Here is a 19463-nt window from a genome sequence, read left to right as displayed (position 1 = left end):
TTTTCCCTGCTAAATATTATTTTTGTCACGTTTTGTTAAAACCAGTTAAATATGTCAGAATACACACTTTTTTTATATAGAATTTCATTGCAGAAATGTATAATTTCAACATTATAACCTTGAGGAGAAATATCACAAATTAAAGTATCATTAACTGAGCTTCTGATCCATAGGCCTGATCACATTGGACTGTTTTTGTCTAAAAGGGGACATTGTTTTTATTTTATCTTTACCAGAAATGGAGTTTTAGAGGACCCACTTATCTTTTGTTGTTCCCTGTTCTTGTTTTCTTATTGTGGAGGTTTGAACCGCATGTTCCATACTCCCTGTTTACCGCCACCTACAGCTTTGGAGGAGTTAAAAACAGCATTTTGGGGAAGTTCTTTGTGTTTCCATGTGGACGAAAACATTTCTGGAAACGGTCCCGTGTTGATGCAGGTGTTTTTGAAACCAGCTATCTGTTTTAGGAAAAAAACTAGCTTTTCAGTCAGTATCAGCCAAGTTTATTTTCAATCTCAAGGCTGTTAACCAAGTTTAACTCAGTTGACATTACACACAGAATTAGCATTAGTCTAAATTCCAGTTTATTCTAATACAGTCCAATCATATAGTCTACATGTTCGGAATCTAATCACATACAGTCTAGACCAATACTAATTGTAATACGGCACATTTAAAGTCAATTGGTCATTTAGTAAAGTGTAACCTAAGAAAGAACAGCCAATGTGAGTCATTGGTTTAACAGCCATCCTTTGCTATGATGGTTTGAGCTTTTTTCTTTCACACTGGATATTTCTCCAATTTGCTCACTTTAAGATTTTCTTATATTGGTTATCACACACCACCGACTCACTGCTTCCACCAACAGGTCGGTAAGGGGAGTGATACTCTACACCAGACAGTCTCACTCCTGCTCATTAGAGTAAGTTCAGAACCACTGGCAGGTTTATTATCCCGCCCATAATATTAAATGAGAATATTCAGTTCCGAATCCAACACAATGCCCAGTTAGTTTAATGAATGTTTGAATTAATTCCAATTATTTCACCATTAGTGACCCTTACTTTACAGCCCTTCTACTACCTCTTGTCTTCTGTCATTAAACCGACAGCCGATGGAGTCTAAAACATGTTGACTTCGGGGGAAAAAATGCACCATTTGCTTTATTTTTATTTATTTATTTATTTTTTGATTAACTTCCTTTTGATAATTTCATGTTTGCTAAATGGCTTTCACGGCTGTGATTTCAGGACATCACTCAGGCAGACGGTTAATGAATTTATTGTATTGATCATAATGTCCGGGAGCCCTGGCTGGAAAATATGAAGTGTCAAGTGCTCATTAATTCTGGAGAGAAGTCAGCAAACATCGTTGACTCGTTCCATTACCCAAAGTCCACATATAATTGACCTTGTGGCTCCGTCCTGTGAAATTTCCCCCAGTTTTTAGCTGACGGAAAATATTTCCGATTTTCTGATGATCTTATCTGTGCAGCAGCATCTTGTCCCAACGTGGAGGAGTTTTTGCTGGGTCTCCGTTTTTGTGCCTGCTCAAAGATAAAGTATAGGTTTTGATGATCCGAAAACCTTGAAGCATTTCAAACCGTGTTTATTCATATATCCTGACATCAAAGGATTATTTTTTTTCTTCTTCTTGTGCTTGCCATAATTTCACTCGCCGTTTTCAAGCGACTTGACGGAATGGAGGAGCCGCAACGAAGAGACAGGGGAGAAAAAATAATTAGGTTTAAAACTAGATGAGTTTTTCTCTCTCTCCCTCTTTTATACTGTAATACAAAGAGACAGTAATTGTACTTGAACACCGAGATTTCCCAAACCTCAGCTTTTTTATCATCTTGCTTTCGGATTCGCAATTTTCTGCTCTGTTCATAAGTAAGTGCACTGGGCACATCCTGCGCCTCTCCTCCAAAGAGTACAGTAGATAAAAATTCTCCAGACATCAAATCCCATTTCCAGTGTGCCAGGGTTGACGCTGGCAAAGCTATTCGTGTCAACTGTAAGCTGCTGCTTTGAATCATGTAATCATCCAAACATGCTTCTGCCACCTCGGTAATGACAGCCACTCTGTCAGGGACGTCTCTAAGGAGCATACCTACTGACAGACACATTTGCTTGGCTCGGAGATGTCAATTTTCCTGTGTGGCGGTGAGGGTAATATTTTGACAGGCGTGTGTGGGGGTGTGTGTGGTAGCGCGCACCTTCAGAGGATGCACTCTTAAGACGCATGCTGTGATTCGCGGGATCCCCGTTTGTTCTTTAGAGGCTTGAAGTTTTGCTCATGTCTCCTTTAGCAGCAGTTGCTAATGAAACATTTTGCAGCAAAGAAATTAAGCAGCATGTAGAGCACTTTGAATTTGTTCGCAGCAAAATTTGCGTGTGATTACTGTATTTAATTTTTTTGTTTGTTTTTTACCCAGCAGATGAGCACACACTACTGCATAGCTTTAAAATTAATAGCTTAATATGCAGTTTCATATGGAGTATAGCTGAAAAGAAATTATGCCTGGTGGTTCTTAAACTTTATTTTTGTTTGTGTAATTTGCTGGAGAAGGTCTGGAGCAACTAGAGCGGATAAATCACTTTAAAAATTTGCTTACAGCCAACAAGGAAAAGAAATTACTCTTTATGACAACACACACTTGATCTCTTGAAAACTACAAGCTGCTGTATTTTTCACAACAAACTGCAATGATCTCTGTTTTTATACACTTTCAACGTTCGCAAGTTAATCATTTCTTTACCTGTACACAAGAATAAACAAGACGGCGTACGTCTGCTGCAACAAGACGGTGTTGCATTAAAATAACAGGGTTAAAGGTCGAAGGTAACCGCAGAGAGCAGAATATATAGAAACCTGCGAGAGCTCCACTGACTGCTTAAAGCGACGGCCCTGTAAGAAAATCTAAAAGTTTAGATTTTCTTTTTCAAATTGCGTTTTTTTTTTTAATTGTTTTTTTAAATTTATTTTTAGAATTACATTTTCCAAAATAAACATATTTTGAACATAAGTACCCAACTATGGGAGTGGTGTTTAAAATTCATTGTAGAAAGGACCCAAATATTGTTGAATCAATATGTTTTTGTTTATAACACGCCACCTGTCACATATCCATGCTTTATATATATATATACTGTATATATATATATATACTGTATATATAAGTACTTTCTGTGAAATAAAAAATTTTCAGACATGAATGTTTCTAAACTTAGATGGGCTGCAGTAACTTGCTGTTATTGTCCTCTGCCTTTAAAGCACCGTTTCCATTTGTTTTGCCAATGACTCTCAGCCTCAGCTGGGTTTGAGAAAACGGCCACAATATTCACACCAGATCATGTATTCATGCCAAAAAGTCTTAGATTAGTGCTCATTTTTGGGTGTTTACTGTCTTTATATGTTTGTTGAGATGAGAAAGGTCCGTTTTACTAATGATTCCATGAAACCTGTGTTTGAGATGAAAGTTACCTCATCTGCTGATTTCTTCTACAAGATACTAACCTGAAGAAGAGTAAAAAAACATAACCAGGAGATAATTCTGCTTAGAAGACTGAGAGGTCTGACTTGACTGAACTAGTTGGAGTTTGAAAAATATTCAACATATTGTTAATTTTCAGAAAAATGCAACACAGAGGTTTGTTACCTCTTAATGCCTCCATTGCTTAGATTTGAAAAACAAAACAGGTGAGTTTATGCTAGTGTTAATAAGGTATAAGGCGAAACTACAGCCATTAAATTCAAAGCTACAATTCAACAAGACTGGCTGTTTGTTAAAGATTAGCCTCGGATTTCTAGTAAAACCAGAAGTTTCCTGTGTATCATTTTTGTTTGTTTCCATCTCTTACAGCCTTCTTCATGTGTGTGTTTTGCAGGAGAGCTGTACATCGGTGGCGTGACGAAGAGCATGTACAGCAATCTGCCCAAACTGATCGCATCCCGGGACGGGTACCAGGGCTGCCTGGCCTCTGTGGACCTGAACGGGAGACTCCCTGACCTGATCGCGGATGCCCTCCACAAGGTGGGGCAGGTGGAACGAGGCTGCGACGGTACGAGAAGCTTCTCTTTGTCACTTTCATTCATCATCCATTCACCCGCCCCATAGTCTATGCCCACTTATCCTGTCAGGGGTCGCAGAGCAGCTGGCGCCCTTCTCCAGGGTGCATCACAGGACCGGTCACCCTCCATAAAAAGGTCTAAGTCATAATAAATAACTTAGGGCTACTGGATTTGTTTTTTTTTTTCTGTTTTTTTTAAGGAAAGACCATTCGATAATTATCTCCCCTGTGAGTTACCAGGGGAGGAAAAATCAACTGCCCTTGATTTGAAGTATTATTATCCAAGCTGAGTCACAGTGATTCCTTCTACCTAGATGACAGAAAACCGCCGTTTCAAATCTCGTGTATGACGTTTGACGAAGTCAAAGACGGCAACGGCTGTTTCGTAACCAGCTTGGAGTGCTTGGGCCAGCCTTTAGTCTCCTTTCTTTGTGTATTGTCCTAGTTATTTCGTAAATCCTGCAGGAGGCGGGCGTTTTTCCCTCTCTCCGCTATCGACAGTGTGGTTAATCTCACTAACACCCCACTTTTGTAGCTTTGTGGCTTTCCTTTCGTCTCGCCTTAGCGCCGTTTCTACCTCCGCCATGCTTGGGTTGCTGCATGTCTCGGGCTAAATGGCTCTGATGTCAGTTAATCCCTGGTATAACAGTAATTTTTGGCAGTAGCAGTCCCCCCTCTTTTCACACAAACCGCAGCCTGAGCCACAGTCCACCATGTCTCAGTAGCCTACTGAGCACAGGAGAACCCAGGCTTAATTTCCCTGTAGGGAACACTGGCTGAAACCGCACCGACTAAAGCTTTTCATGTGTTCTGGGTTTCCCCCCCCCCCAACACTTCCTCCTAAATGATGCCATTTCTGCCAGCTAGCCTTATTACCTACCCACACTTACAACCCACAATTACTTTGCTCCAAACACAGTTTAAAATTGCATTAAGTTATCTCACCCGTTCCTGCAGGCTCACACAATGGTTGTTAATGATCCGACTTCCAGGAAACTGAGCTCTAATACCTGAGCAGATTTTTGGAGGTTTTTATTTATTTATTTATTTTTCTGACAAATAAACCCAGGGATGTTAGAAATGCAATTATCCCCCTGTCGATGTTACATAAATATATAAGAAAATATATAATTTTACATCAATTACAGGAATGACTTCACTGCCCTTAAGAGTATTCTTACTTACAGTTCCTCCTCAATTGTCAAAGATGATTCTGATTTGTTTATGGAAAAGGTCTTACTAAAAGGAGCTTTTGCTCCACCTTTTTTTTACTACCATGAAGAACGGCCCATCTCAACTTAGATCCGAAAGCGCTGGGAACTTGAATGGGAAGCTCGAGTATTTGGTGCCTAAAGCAGACGTAAAATCAAATTTCGAGATTTAATAAGATGTTTCATTCCGAGGTTCTTTTATTCCGAGGCATAAACCAATTTCCAACTGGATGCACAGTTTGTACATAGGCAGATGTTTCATTTATAAGCAAGCTGTTCGTGCAGGCAGAGCCGACTGCAGAAAGGGAATGAAGATGTGTTTACTTGGGTTTTATAGTCATATTAAGCGTGTTCCCCCCTTAATACAGCAGGATTTTCCTCAAACGTTTGGAGCAAACAGCAGATGGGAGTTCACACTCCAACAAACCCAAATCAACAAGATTTTAGGTGAAACTAAAATTTGTTTTCTAAATTAAAGAGGAAGGATGAAGTAATTGCATGCTGATCTATTTGCTCTTAAGAATGCCAATTAATTATTAAGCAAAAAGGTAGTACTGTAGTTGTTTCCTAACCAAAATAATAATAGTAATCTGATTGGTTACTTGTGTGTTTGGTTTTTGTAGAATTAAAGGGGCTGGGGTCGTTTTTTTTTCTTTCTTTTTTTAACTAGGCCATTTGTAAATGGCACAGTGCAGAGGCTGTTTATCTGTGCACAGATAAACATGTGAAAATGTTTATATTTCACAATGAAATATAAAATGTACTCTGATCTAAATCAAGTACCAGCCACTGATAAACAGTGCAGTTCTTCTTCTTCCTCAGCCAAAGTTACGTGAAATGCCCATTGCTATTTTGTTTTATCTCCATTGTACACAAGCTTGCATTTATTATGCATGGCCGATTTTAATTTGATCCTCCTGGCTAATTTCCGTCTCTCAGGACCCAGCACCACCTGTACGGAGGAGTCCTGCTACCATCAGGGGGTCTGTCTCCAGCAGTGGGAGGGCTTCACCTGCGACTGCACAATGACGTCCTACGGAGGCTCATTTTGCAACGACCGTAAGTCGTAAATCTTTTGATTCCCGTAGCTTGGATGTGAATGGGCTTGAATGGATGGCAAAAAGTCGGTAAAGCGTTTAAAAAAATTTTGTAATTTTTTTTATTTAAAATAGCGGGATGTGTTCGCAGTGTTCCTTGGATTCTGCAGAACAGCAAAGCTGTGAAAAGGAAGGAAGGTTTTACTTGTTTAGGCCCGGAGTCCCACGTCGCGTAATCACCTGCTGGGAGCCTTGCACCTATAGGCTTAAAAAACAGCAAACCACGCAACACGGTTATCGCAAACATGACGCTTATTCCAATGTTCCTAATTGCTTCCATGCAGGCCTGACACTTTGCAGCCGGTACGTCGCAGCAGATAATGCTTTTAGTGAAGCCTCAGCGCTGAGCACGCAGCCCACAAGTTAGTTCCATTAGGGCAGACCTTTCATTTTCCTCTCAGTATTCACTGAACACTTAAAATTACATGGTAAATAAAAATGAATAAGCCGACCCCTTGTCAGGGAGCTGCTTCAGATATTAATTAGAAAACACTACTTTAGCCTGAAGGAAGCTGACTGAGAGGTTTATCCACCACCCTGCTTCTCATTACGCAACGTGAATTTGGTATTAGCTCAGTGGACCAGCTCGTGTTGAGGTGCTGCCGTTGGTAACGAGCGGGCCTTGTTCTCCACTTGTAAGCGAAGATGCTCATTTTGAACTGTAAAGCCAATGTTGATAACGAAGCCTTGTGTATGGTAACTTGGAGCTTCTGCTACGCTGCACAGTCCGCCCTGCCCGGCTGATATTCATGTTTGTATAAGTAGAGGTGATTGGATAATTAACATTTCTTCAGTTTTATTTGTGACAGTGTTGGTGTGACTGCTGTGAGTTGTGATTAATGCCAAAGTCTGATTAGAAAAATGATTAAGGAGTCCAAAGAATGAAGGGAAAGACAGAAGGTTAATTTCTTCTTGTAGGGGGGAAAGCACCTTTTGCTGTTCTTTTTTTTTTTTTCTTTGAGAAGACGCATCCGAACGTGGGCAGAATTGTGGTTTATATGGGAAAGTTTCCTGAAGTTGATGTGTGTGTGTGTGTGTGTTTTGAGAGTATGTAGACAGAGGGAACTTTCACCAGCAGCTTGATTTAACGTATTCTGTAAATAAAATCATGGGTTAAAGTAGCACAACTATCAAACTGTGGCGCAGGAATGGTTAAACATAGAGCTCTGTTCTATATTTCCAAATATAGAACAGACAATCAGCGGTGACATATTTGTGTCATTTTATCTTCATCACATTTGTACTTTTCAAAAGAAACTAGCTGCTGGTTAAAGTTCACTCACAATTTGTGTTTCTACAACGGCTTTATTATGTCCGGTTGCCACACTGCAGTACAAAACAACTGAGAGGAAATTTATCATATTTTCTCTTGCTTATAACAAATGTATTTTTTGAATTAAAAATCTGAAATGTTTAAGGTCTCTGCCAGTGGTGGGTGCCGCTAAAACAAAGTTAACGGCACTAATCACTAATGCACTAATGCACTAATCCTAAAGCATTAATCGTAAAGATTTGTTCTGCTAAAGCTAAAGTGCTATACCAACATGGCACTTTAGCAGAAGCTAATGCTAAAGTGCTGAACTCAACCATTATGATCTTCACAGTCTTCATCCACTTCATAATAACAAGACAAACATTAAACTACTTGAAGAATTCAGTTTATGCAATTGAAAGTTTTCGAAACAGCCAAGTAAATTGGCACTTTAGAATTTATGTAGAAAGTTTAATTTTGGGGCTAGCTAGGTGCGCTAGCTATTTATTTAGCGTTTACTTAGTAAGGTCTAAACAAAATATTAGCTCCATTATTAGCATATGAGCGAATTAGTGGAAGTGTGCCCACCACTGTTCTGTACCGTTTTTCTTCTTATCTGCAAAAAAAACATTAACCAAGCTACAAAAAAGCTCAAGTACTTTGAACAGATTAATGAGGTGTTTCATGTTGTTCCTATTGTCCAAAGTACAGCAGTGTGGCTGCCTGTTTTTAAATCTGCATGTCTTGCTTTTGCTGCTGCTGGTTTCTTTTGTCGCTTTTTTCCTCCCTTATAACAGCAGCACATCTTCCGAACACCCGTCAACTTTTTTTGCCGTCTTGAAGCAGAAAAAAACCTTGAGATCTGGACATAAACTGAAGTTTGGCTCCTTCCTGCCAACAACTTCCATCTCTTTACTCTTGCCTTCTTTTCCATATATTACTTCGTCTTTTTGGGATGTTTCTTCGGATTTGTGGTTCTCAGAATATGCTGATGTACGATGAAAATTTCTTGAATCAGCTCCCAAAACTAAGGTAGGATCTTTTGCAGTACATCACGTTCAACCTTCAAGCTCTTTCACAAATCGTCCACATGGATTCTTTTGACACAATGCCAATGGCAAAGACGCCTTGCACTTTTCACTGAAAACCCCCCCAAAAAAGTACCCATAATTGATCAATACAAAGTATTTTCTAGCCTTTATTGTTCGGTTTTGAATGTTTCTTTGTAGAATCATACTGCGCAACAAGTAGAGGTAATGTTAGTGCAATAAAACACAAAAAGGTGGCCTCCGTGTTCAGTAACTTTTCGCAATCTAAAAGGTACAAAAATTGCACACTCGCTTACCTTTCATGTGATAGGTTCTGCACTTGACTCAAAGAAGGAGAAGAAAAATAAAACGTAATTACTTTAATGGTGCCTTCAGACAGAGCCAAGAAATGAAAGTGATTGGTGTTTCTTTTGATTCCCACTGCGTAATAAGTAACAAGTAGAATGTAATAGAGTAATTATTTCTCAAGCTGTTGTTGTGTGAATGACCTTTTCAGGTGACAATTACAGAAAAGTGTAAGGCAGCCCTACTGGGTGTATTTGTTCCTGGTGTGTGGATTCAAAACAGCAAAAAGTTTTTACCAAAAAACAAAAAAAACCCCAAAAAACAAAACAAGGAGCATCTTATTAAAATGGCTGCTGAAAACATTGTCATTTGCTACCAGCTTTATGCAGTTGCATTCACACATTAATAGTTTTTATGCTGTAAACATTATTCAGTGCAGGAAGGCTTTTGTGCTCTTTCCTTCATTTGAGCCCTGAATCATTTGAGCCCTGAATCATTTGTTTCACTTGGGGTGGAAGGCTTGTCAAAATTATTGACGCTGCAGTTATTATTTATGAACGCAGATTCGCAGTTCAGCAGAGTAGATGATTCAAACAGAGATAAAAGATTCCATCTTCTAGTATTTTTTCCCCTCCTTTGCTAAATGGGGTTGCCTGTTGTTTTTAAACATATCAACAGTGCCTTGTAAAAGTACATTTTCACATTTTACCACTTTGTAAACAAACTTCGGTGTGTTTTATTTACGATACAATAGGCCAACACAAAGCAGTGCATTATAAAGAAAGCAAATTCACAGAAGTGGCGCACATATTTGTTTAATGATTTAATGAAATTAATAATTTGTAGAGCCACCCACAGCATGATACCGCCACCATGTCTCATGGTAGTGACGGTGTGTTTATATGAAAAACCAAAAGGGACAAAATTTGATCAATAAATACATCATTAAATCAGTAAGTAAATGCACAATTGAATAAATCAATTATTTCTTGGTTCTTGTTACTGCAGCGTCACTGAGAAATACTTTTTTCTACCAAACTCGCCCATCAAAGATAATGGGCGGGGCAGTGGGCGGGGTCTATGTTGATCTATTGATCATTGAGTTTGACAGAATTATTTCATAGTGACTTTGCAGGAACAGGAAATTGGATGAGTTAATGACATATTTGGCACATTTCTTGTTTATTAAATAAATCCTTTAAACATTTACTTCATGTTAGATTTCTTTAATAAGTTAATGATGTAAACATCATTAACTTATTTACTTCTGTCCTATGTGGCTCTTTATATATTCAGTGTATATAAAGGGCACCAAAGATAGATTGGTTCTAAAAACTGTTCACAAATATGTGCTACTACGTATATATTAGAAAATAGACAGAAAAAAAACGCAAAAAAATTAATTGCATCAAAGTTTGTAGTTGCAACATGGCAAAATGTGAAACTGATGGTAATAAATACTTTTACAAGATGGTGAACATATACATTGTTGTTGATTTCAGATGTTTTTTTTTTAACAAGATGGGAATATACAGTCATCTCTCTGAATGTGGCTTCCTTAATATTACCTAAGAGACTACAATGATGAATGATTTGACTTCTAGCAGAAGCTTAATGAGAAATCGCTGCCTTTCAAGTATTATGTTACTGTCTAAATGCAGTTAGATGGATGTCTACTTTGTACCCAGGTAAGAAAGCACTATTTAAATTGAAAAATAATTAAATGAGCTATTAACATATCACTTGTCGACATCCTTTGATTTTTTTTTTTTTTTTGCAGTGCCTCCAAGCTAACTGACACCTGTATTAATCTGTAAAGTCACTCAAGATAATATTCAAAGGGAAAGCAGACGACTACATAATATGTGACACAGTGGAAAATGGGGTGATTGAAAGTAAAAATGGGATTATCCCGAGGTGATCTGCACCTGCTGACAGTTTTGATTACAACTAGCTGTTTCCGGTGTTTTTTTCAAACATATTTTTCACTTTCTGAAATAGGTGGTGGCACACATCGTGGTTTTCATGAGACCACCTGATAGTTTTGCAGTGCATCAGGTGAGGCCATTTAAGCTTTGAGTAGTGATTCTCATCAGAAAGGGCCTTAAACAACAACAACAAAAAAGCTACAATCTCTTTTTTTAATGGCTCCACCTTAACATTTAAGTAGCTGTTCTAAATGCATTCCGTTCTTGAAAATTATTCTTCTTTTCCATTCAGACCATTAATAGGAGCGTATGGAGTGCTGACATTTCTATAGTTTGCATATAACTAGTAGTTTCCTGTACGGTAACACATTGTTTATACATATGGCTGCCTTTGTAGAATAACCAATCATACAGAGTGGCCTCATACTCTGTCTTGCTCAAATCCATCAGATAGCATTTGCTATTCTCTAGCAGCCTTCAGTGATTGACTGGTCTATTTGTCTCTGCATAGCCTGTAAGTGGGCCACTTGGTATTCTGCTTTGTTCATCTAGAACCAACTCAGACAGAGATGCTGTGTAAGTGGATGCAGTGCAAGGACTTGGTTTGTCTCCTGCTCTTTCACTTTCTGCTTATGCGAGCAAGAGAAAGCAGGACAGAAAGGGCTTCTTTGTTCACTGCACGCATTCGGCGGACGTTAGCACGTCCCGTGCATGTGTTCCATGGATCCAGCTGCTGCTTGAATGGTGCTGCCAAGCATACTAACTAAGGGAATAGTGCCAACGTGTTTACAGCACTGCTGATTTCAATCTGCCTTCTCTCCCAATAGCTCATCCCTACTGCTGTCTCATTATCATACAAACTCAGAACGTTTACGTTGGTATATTTCTGCTTTACTCACGGTTGCATTGATGCAGCATGTTACTATTTTTTAGTTTATTTTATTTTGTGAAGGTGCACCTTTGCTTTTTTTTTTTTTTTTTTTTGTCCCATTCGGTCTAATCTTACACTGCTGTACTTACAATTGTCTTCTCTGCTCTACAAATAAGGTGCATATATTCCATAAAACTCAGGTTAAGCTTTCCTGATATCATCCTGAGACTTGGTTATCATAGTTTCCGGACTACAAGTTGCTACTTTTTCATACGTTTGAGCACTGTGGCTTATATAGTGATATGGCTTATAGATTATAAGGATTTTACCAATGGGGTTTGAAAGGCTGGACAACTATGTGATGAAGAAAACAGCACAAGCTAAGGGAAGAATTTGCCTCAAGACAAAAGTCACAGTTATTTTTAATTTTAAGTTAGTGGGTGTGGCTTATATTCAGGTTCAACCAATAGTCCAGAAATTACCATACCTATATTGAAAAATGTAATATTTTAGAAATCAGCTTCTTTGTCTGTCCAAAATTACACTATAAACACAAGCAGTTGTGTATTTGTAAGCCTAATTTATTTTGCCGTTTTAAAAAGTCAAGGAGCTAGCTCTCATGTAAATCTTAACATCTTTTCACTGCTTAACTGACCCAATTTAGGGGACCCTTTAAAAAGCGTCCAAGAAATTTAACAGATGGTCTTATGCAGGGTTCCCCACATTAAGCCTGTTACTTTACCACAACAAAGTTTTTAATTTATTCATTTCATTTCCTTCCTTACAGTTTGAACGCAAAATTAAGAGGGTAATTTTAGCTCTTTATTCATGCTATATGATTCTCCTTGTAGTTGCAGTCATAGCAACAGCACATAAAGGTTCTCTAAGAATTATGGTTGACAATAAACGTTGATGTCAGAGAGGACCAAAATTCATTTTGGTTACCTGCTGGGTTTTTTTATTATCAGGAATTCTACGGTTGTTGAAAAGGAAATGCACATCTGGTTGTTTTATTTGAAAAGCTATCCAACGAAACATTTTCAAATCTTTGAAGTTGCTCGTTAGCTCAATGTAGCATTATAACTATCCTGTCCCACCTTACTGTTTAACTGAGTCTGAAAATGTCCCATTTTATGCACCAAGCAAGACGGTGTACATCATTAAGTTACTATCAGACACCTGGAAAATGCTATTGTAGGTGATTTGGGAAGGATAGATGTGTACTACCTTTATATAGTAAGTAAATGTGCTATTATTCTTTATTTCCTCATTGTTGCTTTTATTTATACCATGTTCATGGCATAACTTGGTAAATTGTCTTCTGTAATTCTGAAGGATTCAGCTTTTCTCTCGTTTTGCCTTCGCTGGCCTACTGTTAATGCTTGATCAGCTTTACAGGCCTCAAGAAGCGTCAGTCACGCTGAACCCCTCTCTCTACATCTCCTCGCAAAACCTTAATGAAACCTGATCACTGAAAGGCATTCACTCCCATCCCCTCCTGCAGCTCAGCAGGTCACCATTTGTTAGGTGCATCACATCAGAATCTAGGATAGCCAAATAATTTCTAGACCAAGGTGAGAATGTAGAATCTACTTGTTTTTGCCTCGCCTCCGGTCGTCGGGTTGCTTTTTATGGTCAATGTTGTGCTGACTTAAAGATGAACTCTGTTCTCAACTGAGCAGGACAGAGAGAAATTAAGAGGAGGATCGCCCCTACTCAGATTCCCATCACTGGCTCCAGTCCAAAAACTTTGTGGGTTTTGAGGGAGTGTGACTGAAGCTGCAAACAAATTTCTTTTACAAAGCTGGCTGATCTGTCGGACACTGGCATTCATCTAAAACAATATAAAAAAAAACTGTTGGAAACCATCATATAAATTTAAGCATTCCCATTCTATATCAGGCATTACCACATCCTTAAAAGTCCCAACTTCTTTATAATTATGCATGTTGGCCTTAAATACTTTGATCACAGGTTTTAAATGTCATACCTTTTAAACTTGTATATTCTCATCTCTGTATGGTTTTTTTTTCCTTGGGGGGGGAATTTTCTGTCAGGCAAAAGTTTGAGTTGTGTTCCAACATCTTTATGGCGTTCTGTGCCTGAAGGTATTTGAGGCTACCGATAACTTGCAGTTAAGATTCTCTAGCTAGTTAGCTCTTAGTGTCTTTCATGGCTAATGGCTTGATGAAAGACAGTGACAGGCCTTAAGGCACTTGGGGTGAAACCCAACACACGGGAAGCGATAGTGACAACGTCAAAAGTTTGAACATGTTTCAACTTTCTTGTGTCCCGTTGCACGGCTGTGTGTTCATATTTACGTATACAAGTGCAAAATTTTACATGCACCATGGGTTGATTTCCTAGAGTAGAGCAAACGGTTGTCGCCTCATCGTGCTAGTTCCATAGGAAACGACTGGAGAGGGAACAATTTCGCCTCTCGTGTCTCGAGCCCTTTAAGCACAAATTTAATAGTTTTTGCCACTGACTCTCCCGTTGTTAACCCATATGAGAGTGCATGCTGTGCAAACAAAAAAACAAAAAAAAAAATCCCCAATTTATAAGCTTTGCACTATGTGGGTATGACGGTGGAGTGTCATACTCACATAGTGCGCATGTGGTTATGACACATACGCACACAGGGCAGCTGCTTGATTACAGTGCAGCTGCCTCCCCAATCATCCTTTATATGAATGAATGTTTTTTTGACTTAAATTCCATTCAAAGTGGAATTAAAAGGTCTTAAAAAGTCTGAAATTTGACTTGCTAAAACCTGCGGCTACCCTCTATGCTCCTGGGCTACATTATTATTTTTAATTAGATTTAGGATTCATCTCCCGCTAAATCCTCGGTAGCTTCCACATTTTCTTTTTCTTGCCAGTGTGACTGTCTGGACCAAGCAATTAACTGCTACCTCATTAAGTCAAAAAAATAAATAAATAAATAAATAAATAAAAATAGGCAGTGTGAATCCTGTGTATATTTTGTTCTCCCTATATCAGAAATGCAGGCACATATACACAAAGTCTATCTCTTTTTCCCAGTAATGGTCTGTATAACAAATTAGATACAGAGAGCTATCTCTCCATTTGCAGACACTCAGTGTGAAGCATGAGTAGAAAAATGAAAGTAGAGATGGAAAGCAGAGGATGGTGAGCGGGAGTAATGAAATAGTGTTTGGGCATGCAAAGGCAATTTTGGTTCCCTCAGAAGAGAGTGCCGTTAAGCCCCACTGGACTTCACAAGTCACCATGTCAAGAACTTGAGGGGCGATTGGCTGAGGGCGATGGGCCACGTTCTGTAGCCTTTGATTCTGAGGACAGTAACTGTAAGCGAAGGGGCTGCCATAAAATATGACTTAACTGGAAGTAATGCTTTTGTTGGGGTTGTTGGCTGACTGTAATATTTTTATGCTAGCATTTCAAAAAATATACCTCCATGCAAATTTCCCAATCCTTCAGTTTAGATTCAACAGATTTACAAAGATGAATGAAGAGAAAAACACTTAACCTCAAGTATATAACCTCAAGTTTATATATAAATATATATACAGTATATATATGTGTGTGTGTAGTTGAGCTTTTAAATTACATCTGCATTAAAGGGCAATTAATGGGGCTTTGTAAATGCACTGAACCACTCCAGCCACTGGCGAGCATTATCAAAAAGCCTTTCACGATACTCTGGAATAAGAGCAAGTGTGTCTCTGTGTGTTTGTGTGAACATAAAACAAACAAACAAAAAAATCTAAATAGAAAATGAACGGAAAAGAGGAATAAGAAATTATTTTTCTCTGGTTTTCAAGTCATAGATTTATCAGTCAAGTTCTTTGTTTGCAGTTTGTACATTCAGTGCCCAAAAAATGTATAAACCACCTTGAATGTTTTACCCTGTTTATTGAACAGTGATGTACATGTATATCTCAGCAGTTCCTGTATTCTCGTAAATGCACTATCAAGTAGCATGTACGCCGTCCACGTTCTTGCTGATGTAACACACTGTAACTGTTTCTTTAGTGGCCTAGAGTTGGTCTGCAACTTTCTGTTTAATAAAAAAAGCTCTCTTCTGCATTTTAAGCCTTTTAGAACAGTAGTTTCTTGTTCCATCTATCTTGGTGGTAAGTGAACAAATCCAGATTATTTTCCTAAAGCTTCCTTGTAGGTCATGCCTGGTAACATTTCCATAAATTATGGGGTTATTTCACAAAATAGGAGAATAAATTTGTGATGTGTACCTGCACATCATATTTGAACCTTTAACCCCCTTCACAAGTCATGAAGCAACATCAGTGGTTTTAATTATTAATATAGCCCTGAAGCAAACTGGTGTACGTGTCACTTCAGTAGATTAAGAATAGGTCTATGTTGGGGTTGTTTTGTGTGTTGTAAAGATTATCTTAGGTGAAAGTTTCAGCCAATCTAATAAGCCTAAATAAAGGGGTTTCAAATAGTTTTGATTCCAAATTAGTTTCTACAAATATTGAGGAGTTTTATTGAAACAAATGCACACTGTATGATAGCTGTTTTTTGCTCTAATTGATTTGTTCTTCAGTGAGTTAGGGAGATGCAGTATTATTCTAACACTTAGAAAGCTAAGTCGCATTCAGTTCCTTTACCCTTTCCCTGCTAGGATGGGGAAATGGTGAGCTTAAGCCTGTAAGCTTTAAGAGAGAATGCCACTGGACAATTGAAACAGCCAAACAAAGCTGGAGCTACAGAAACCCGTGCTCCACATTTTCTACAGCAAATTCATGCATCCTTTTTAACTACTTTCAGAATATTAGCAGTCTGACAAATATCTTTTAAAACTTCCATTGGCATGATCGGCAATTATTTGTAGCTATCAACAAGTTTGTGTTGGTTCTCTAGTTGAGTATCTGACCACTATTCATGGGAGAGTTTAGTCTGGTAAAAACCAGCCCCTTGTTCTTTGTTTTACTTTGTCCAGAGGATCCGGGCCCTTGGCTTTTGAGAAACGATGACTTGCTGGAACTGTAGACTCTGTTGAAGTTTTAAGCTATTGGATCTGATTTTACCCAGTCATTAACTTTTGGCCGTTATGTATGTAATCCGCCAGTGGCCAAACTGGACTATATGCCTTTGTTCACTTCTGCTGCCATTGCCAAACTACAACTACAATCAATTGGAAAATCAGCACGGAAACGTGACGACATCGTTCAACCCCTGTACGCTGATCAACCACTGAGCTTGTGAAATCAAACTCAGTGGGACAAATTCCAGACTGAGCACTGGAATTGCTGAGCATTGGCAGAAAATGGCTAGGGAGAACTGGTGGAGTTTATCGATTTTTTTTCTGGAATGGGTCCAGATAAACTCTGGTCCACCAATCTTCTGTGTAGTTGAAGTCAGTGGACAGGACATGTGATTTGCTGTTATGCACATTTTCTGATCAACCCTTTCTGATTGTATCATACAATTTTGTCAGTGGGATTGATGGCACAAACACTTTTTATGCTACTACAGGATGAACCAGCTTGGTGTCTGACGCTTGCTTAATTACCATCCTCCTTACTGACAAATACTCAAATTTCAGCTTAGAACGTCAGCGTTCCCTCGGGGCATTAGCACAGTGTGAGACCTTTCCTTAAGTTGACATGGTAGATCATCCAGGCTGACACACTCAAACACACACACCCCCCCACACACACAGTGCACATATAGAAAAAAAAAGACGTTCCATTTTATTCGTCCCTCTGGGGGCTGACTTGTCAATAAACTGAGTTGACAGTCTCCTCTTCACCTTGTCTTTCCTCTGCTTCCTGTCCTTTCCCTCAACTCCTTTGCCTTCTTGACCTTTATTCCATGTAAATATTTCAAGTTGCTCTAAAGCTGCTTCTTGTTCGGTGAAAAAAAACAACAACTTTTTTGTAAGTAAATGTCAATTAACTTAAACAAAAACCATGAAAAAAGATAAAATAGAAGCAGATACCATTGATGTGACTTTTCAACAAGAATGTGTTTGTTTTGCTTAATTGTGTTTTAATGGCAAATGAAGCTACGCTGCTTTAGGTAAGGGAAACATTTTAATCATCCTCTACTCATCTGCTATTTTTGCATATGTAAGCTAGGCAACCTGACACCTATTTTTTTAGACATGTAAAAACATCTGTGATATTAAACTCCAACTTAGAGGTGCCACACTGCTTAAAAGGTACACACATGATCACTTATAATGATCATGTTATATAATGGCATAGTCCCATGTCATGTTGTGGAGACTCTCTGTCTACACCAAAGAAGATTCATTCACAGCAGTGCAACCCCTTTTCACTGCTACTGAGTGTTCGATGCTCTGTTTTGATGCAGTAACACTGCATACCTTTTTGGATCATTCATCCCAGTATGTCCTCACTATATAAAACAGGAGCACATCATAACTCATAACATACTTCACAGTCATGCATTCATTTAGAGCCGTTTTCCAATCTACTACCTGAGCGTGTTTTTTCCCCTCTTTTTTTCCATTCTATTCTTCTTCCTTGCTCATTTTCTTTTACTTCTTCTCACCGGTGACAATAAAGTTGGCCGAGTGGAAATGCAGCAACCATTTTAAAGCAGCTCTGAGTCAGTTGTCAAGTGCAGTGATAACTGATGTGGGACTTGCATGGTGATAAATTAGGAAGTTCCCTCTCTGCCTATCCTTAGAGAAATTCTATACATTTATATGCATCCCACAGCACACTGTTGTGGTGTGATGTTTCAGCAGTGGTTGGGATTCCTGTTCACTGGCAGCTGACATGAGAATGGGATTTAAGGACAAGAGAGGCAGGCTACAAAAAAACAAAATCTAGACTAAAACAGAAGCATACAGACTGCATTGTCATTCTTGCTAGTGTCCTTCCTTCCCTGGCTGAATAGTTTTGCTCTCACAGTTTAAATAGAAAATGTCAGTCCAATCCTTTCTGTTCCAAATTACTTTGCTGTAAAGGAAGAAGCTAATTTTTTCCCCAACATTATTTGTCTCAGTAATATCAGTAGTTGGAACCCAAAAGGGTCGGCCATATGGGTTACCCAGAGGGGACATGTTCTAATTGGACCATTAATGAGAAAGGGATGCAAGGTGTCAAACTCAAAAGTGCCCTACTTACACAAGCTCCATATAGACTAACACCAAATTCAGAAAAGTCTTGCTGTATTATTATGATGGCAGTTTGCAAAAAAAAAAAAGGCTCTGAAAACCAAGCTTTTAACTTGAATCTTCTCTAATTAAAACTGCTATCTTGGGTTCAGTTAAGAAAAATTAAACTGAAGAAAATCTCCAGCAGAAGCTCCAGAAGGAGGACAGCTATGTGCCTTGATTGGACTTGGCCTGAGGAGACAGGACCTAAATGCGGCCTAAAACTGTTGGCCAGGTATAGGCCTGTTTTTTAAAAAAAAAAAAAAGTTCTGGATACTTATAATGATTTCTATATGGATGGAGATGATGAGAGCAGTGTGAGGGAAAGTTCTCTTGGCATTTTGGGAGGTCTCCTAGGGTCCAAGCCTAAAGCTGCATAACTAAAGGAATAATTCAGGGTCATTCGAGCCAGCCCTAACCATAAGCTGCACAAAAAAAGCAATATTTTATGCCTTTTCCTAATATTAAGAAGGGGGTTAGCCACATGAACCTAACATATTCCATGAGGACAAGGCTAATTACTGAAGGCTGTTACATTAATTGTAGGTTAGGTAGCATGT

At 38.7% G+C, this 19463-nt stretch overlaps 1 protein-coding gene across 7 annotated transcripts in view; it reads left to right on the top strand.

Annotated features, from left to right (window-relative positions):
* Window positions 1-19463, top strand: part of nrxn2b (neurexin 2b) — an 811562-nt gene that overhangs the window by 427271 nt on the left and 364828 nt on the right. For all 7 annotated transcript variants that reach the window (XM_028038131.1, XM_028038134.1, XM_028038130.1 and 4 more), the window contains 2 exons: window positions 3891-4064; window positions 6224-6343. In XM_028038131.1, coding sequence (XP_027893932.1) covers window positions 3891-4064; window positions 6224-6343 — 294 coding nt within the window. The remainder of the gene's footprint in view (window positions 1-3890; window positions 4065-6223; window positions 6344-19463) is intronic.

This window comes from Xiphophorus couchianus, chromosome 14, assembly GCF_001444195.1.
Source record: "Xiphophorus couchianus chromosome 14, X_couchianus-1.0, whole genome shotgun sequence".
Lineage (NCBI taxonomy): Eukaryota > Metazoa > Chordata > Actinopteri > Cyprinodontiformes > Poeciliidae > Xiphophorus > Xiphophorus couchianus.
Note: the sequence above shows the minus strand (reverse complement) of the source record. Positions and strands in the feature narration are given on the sequence as shown.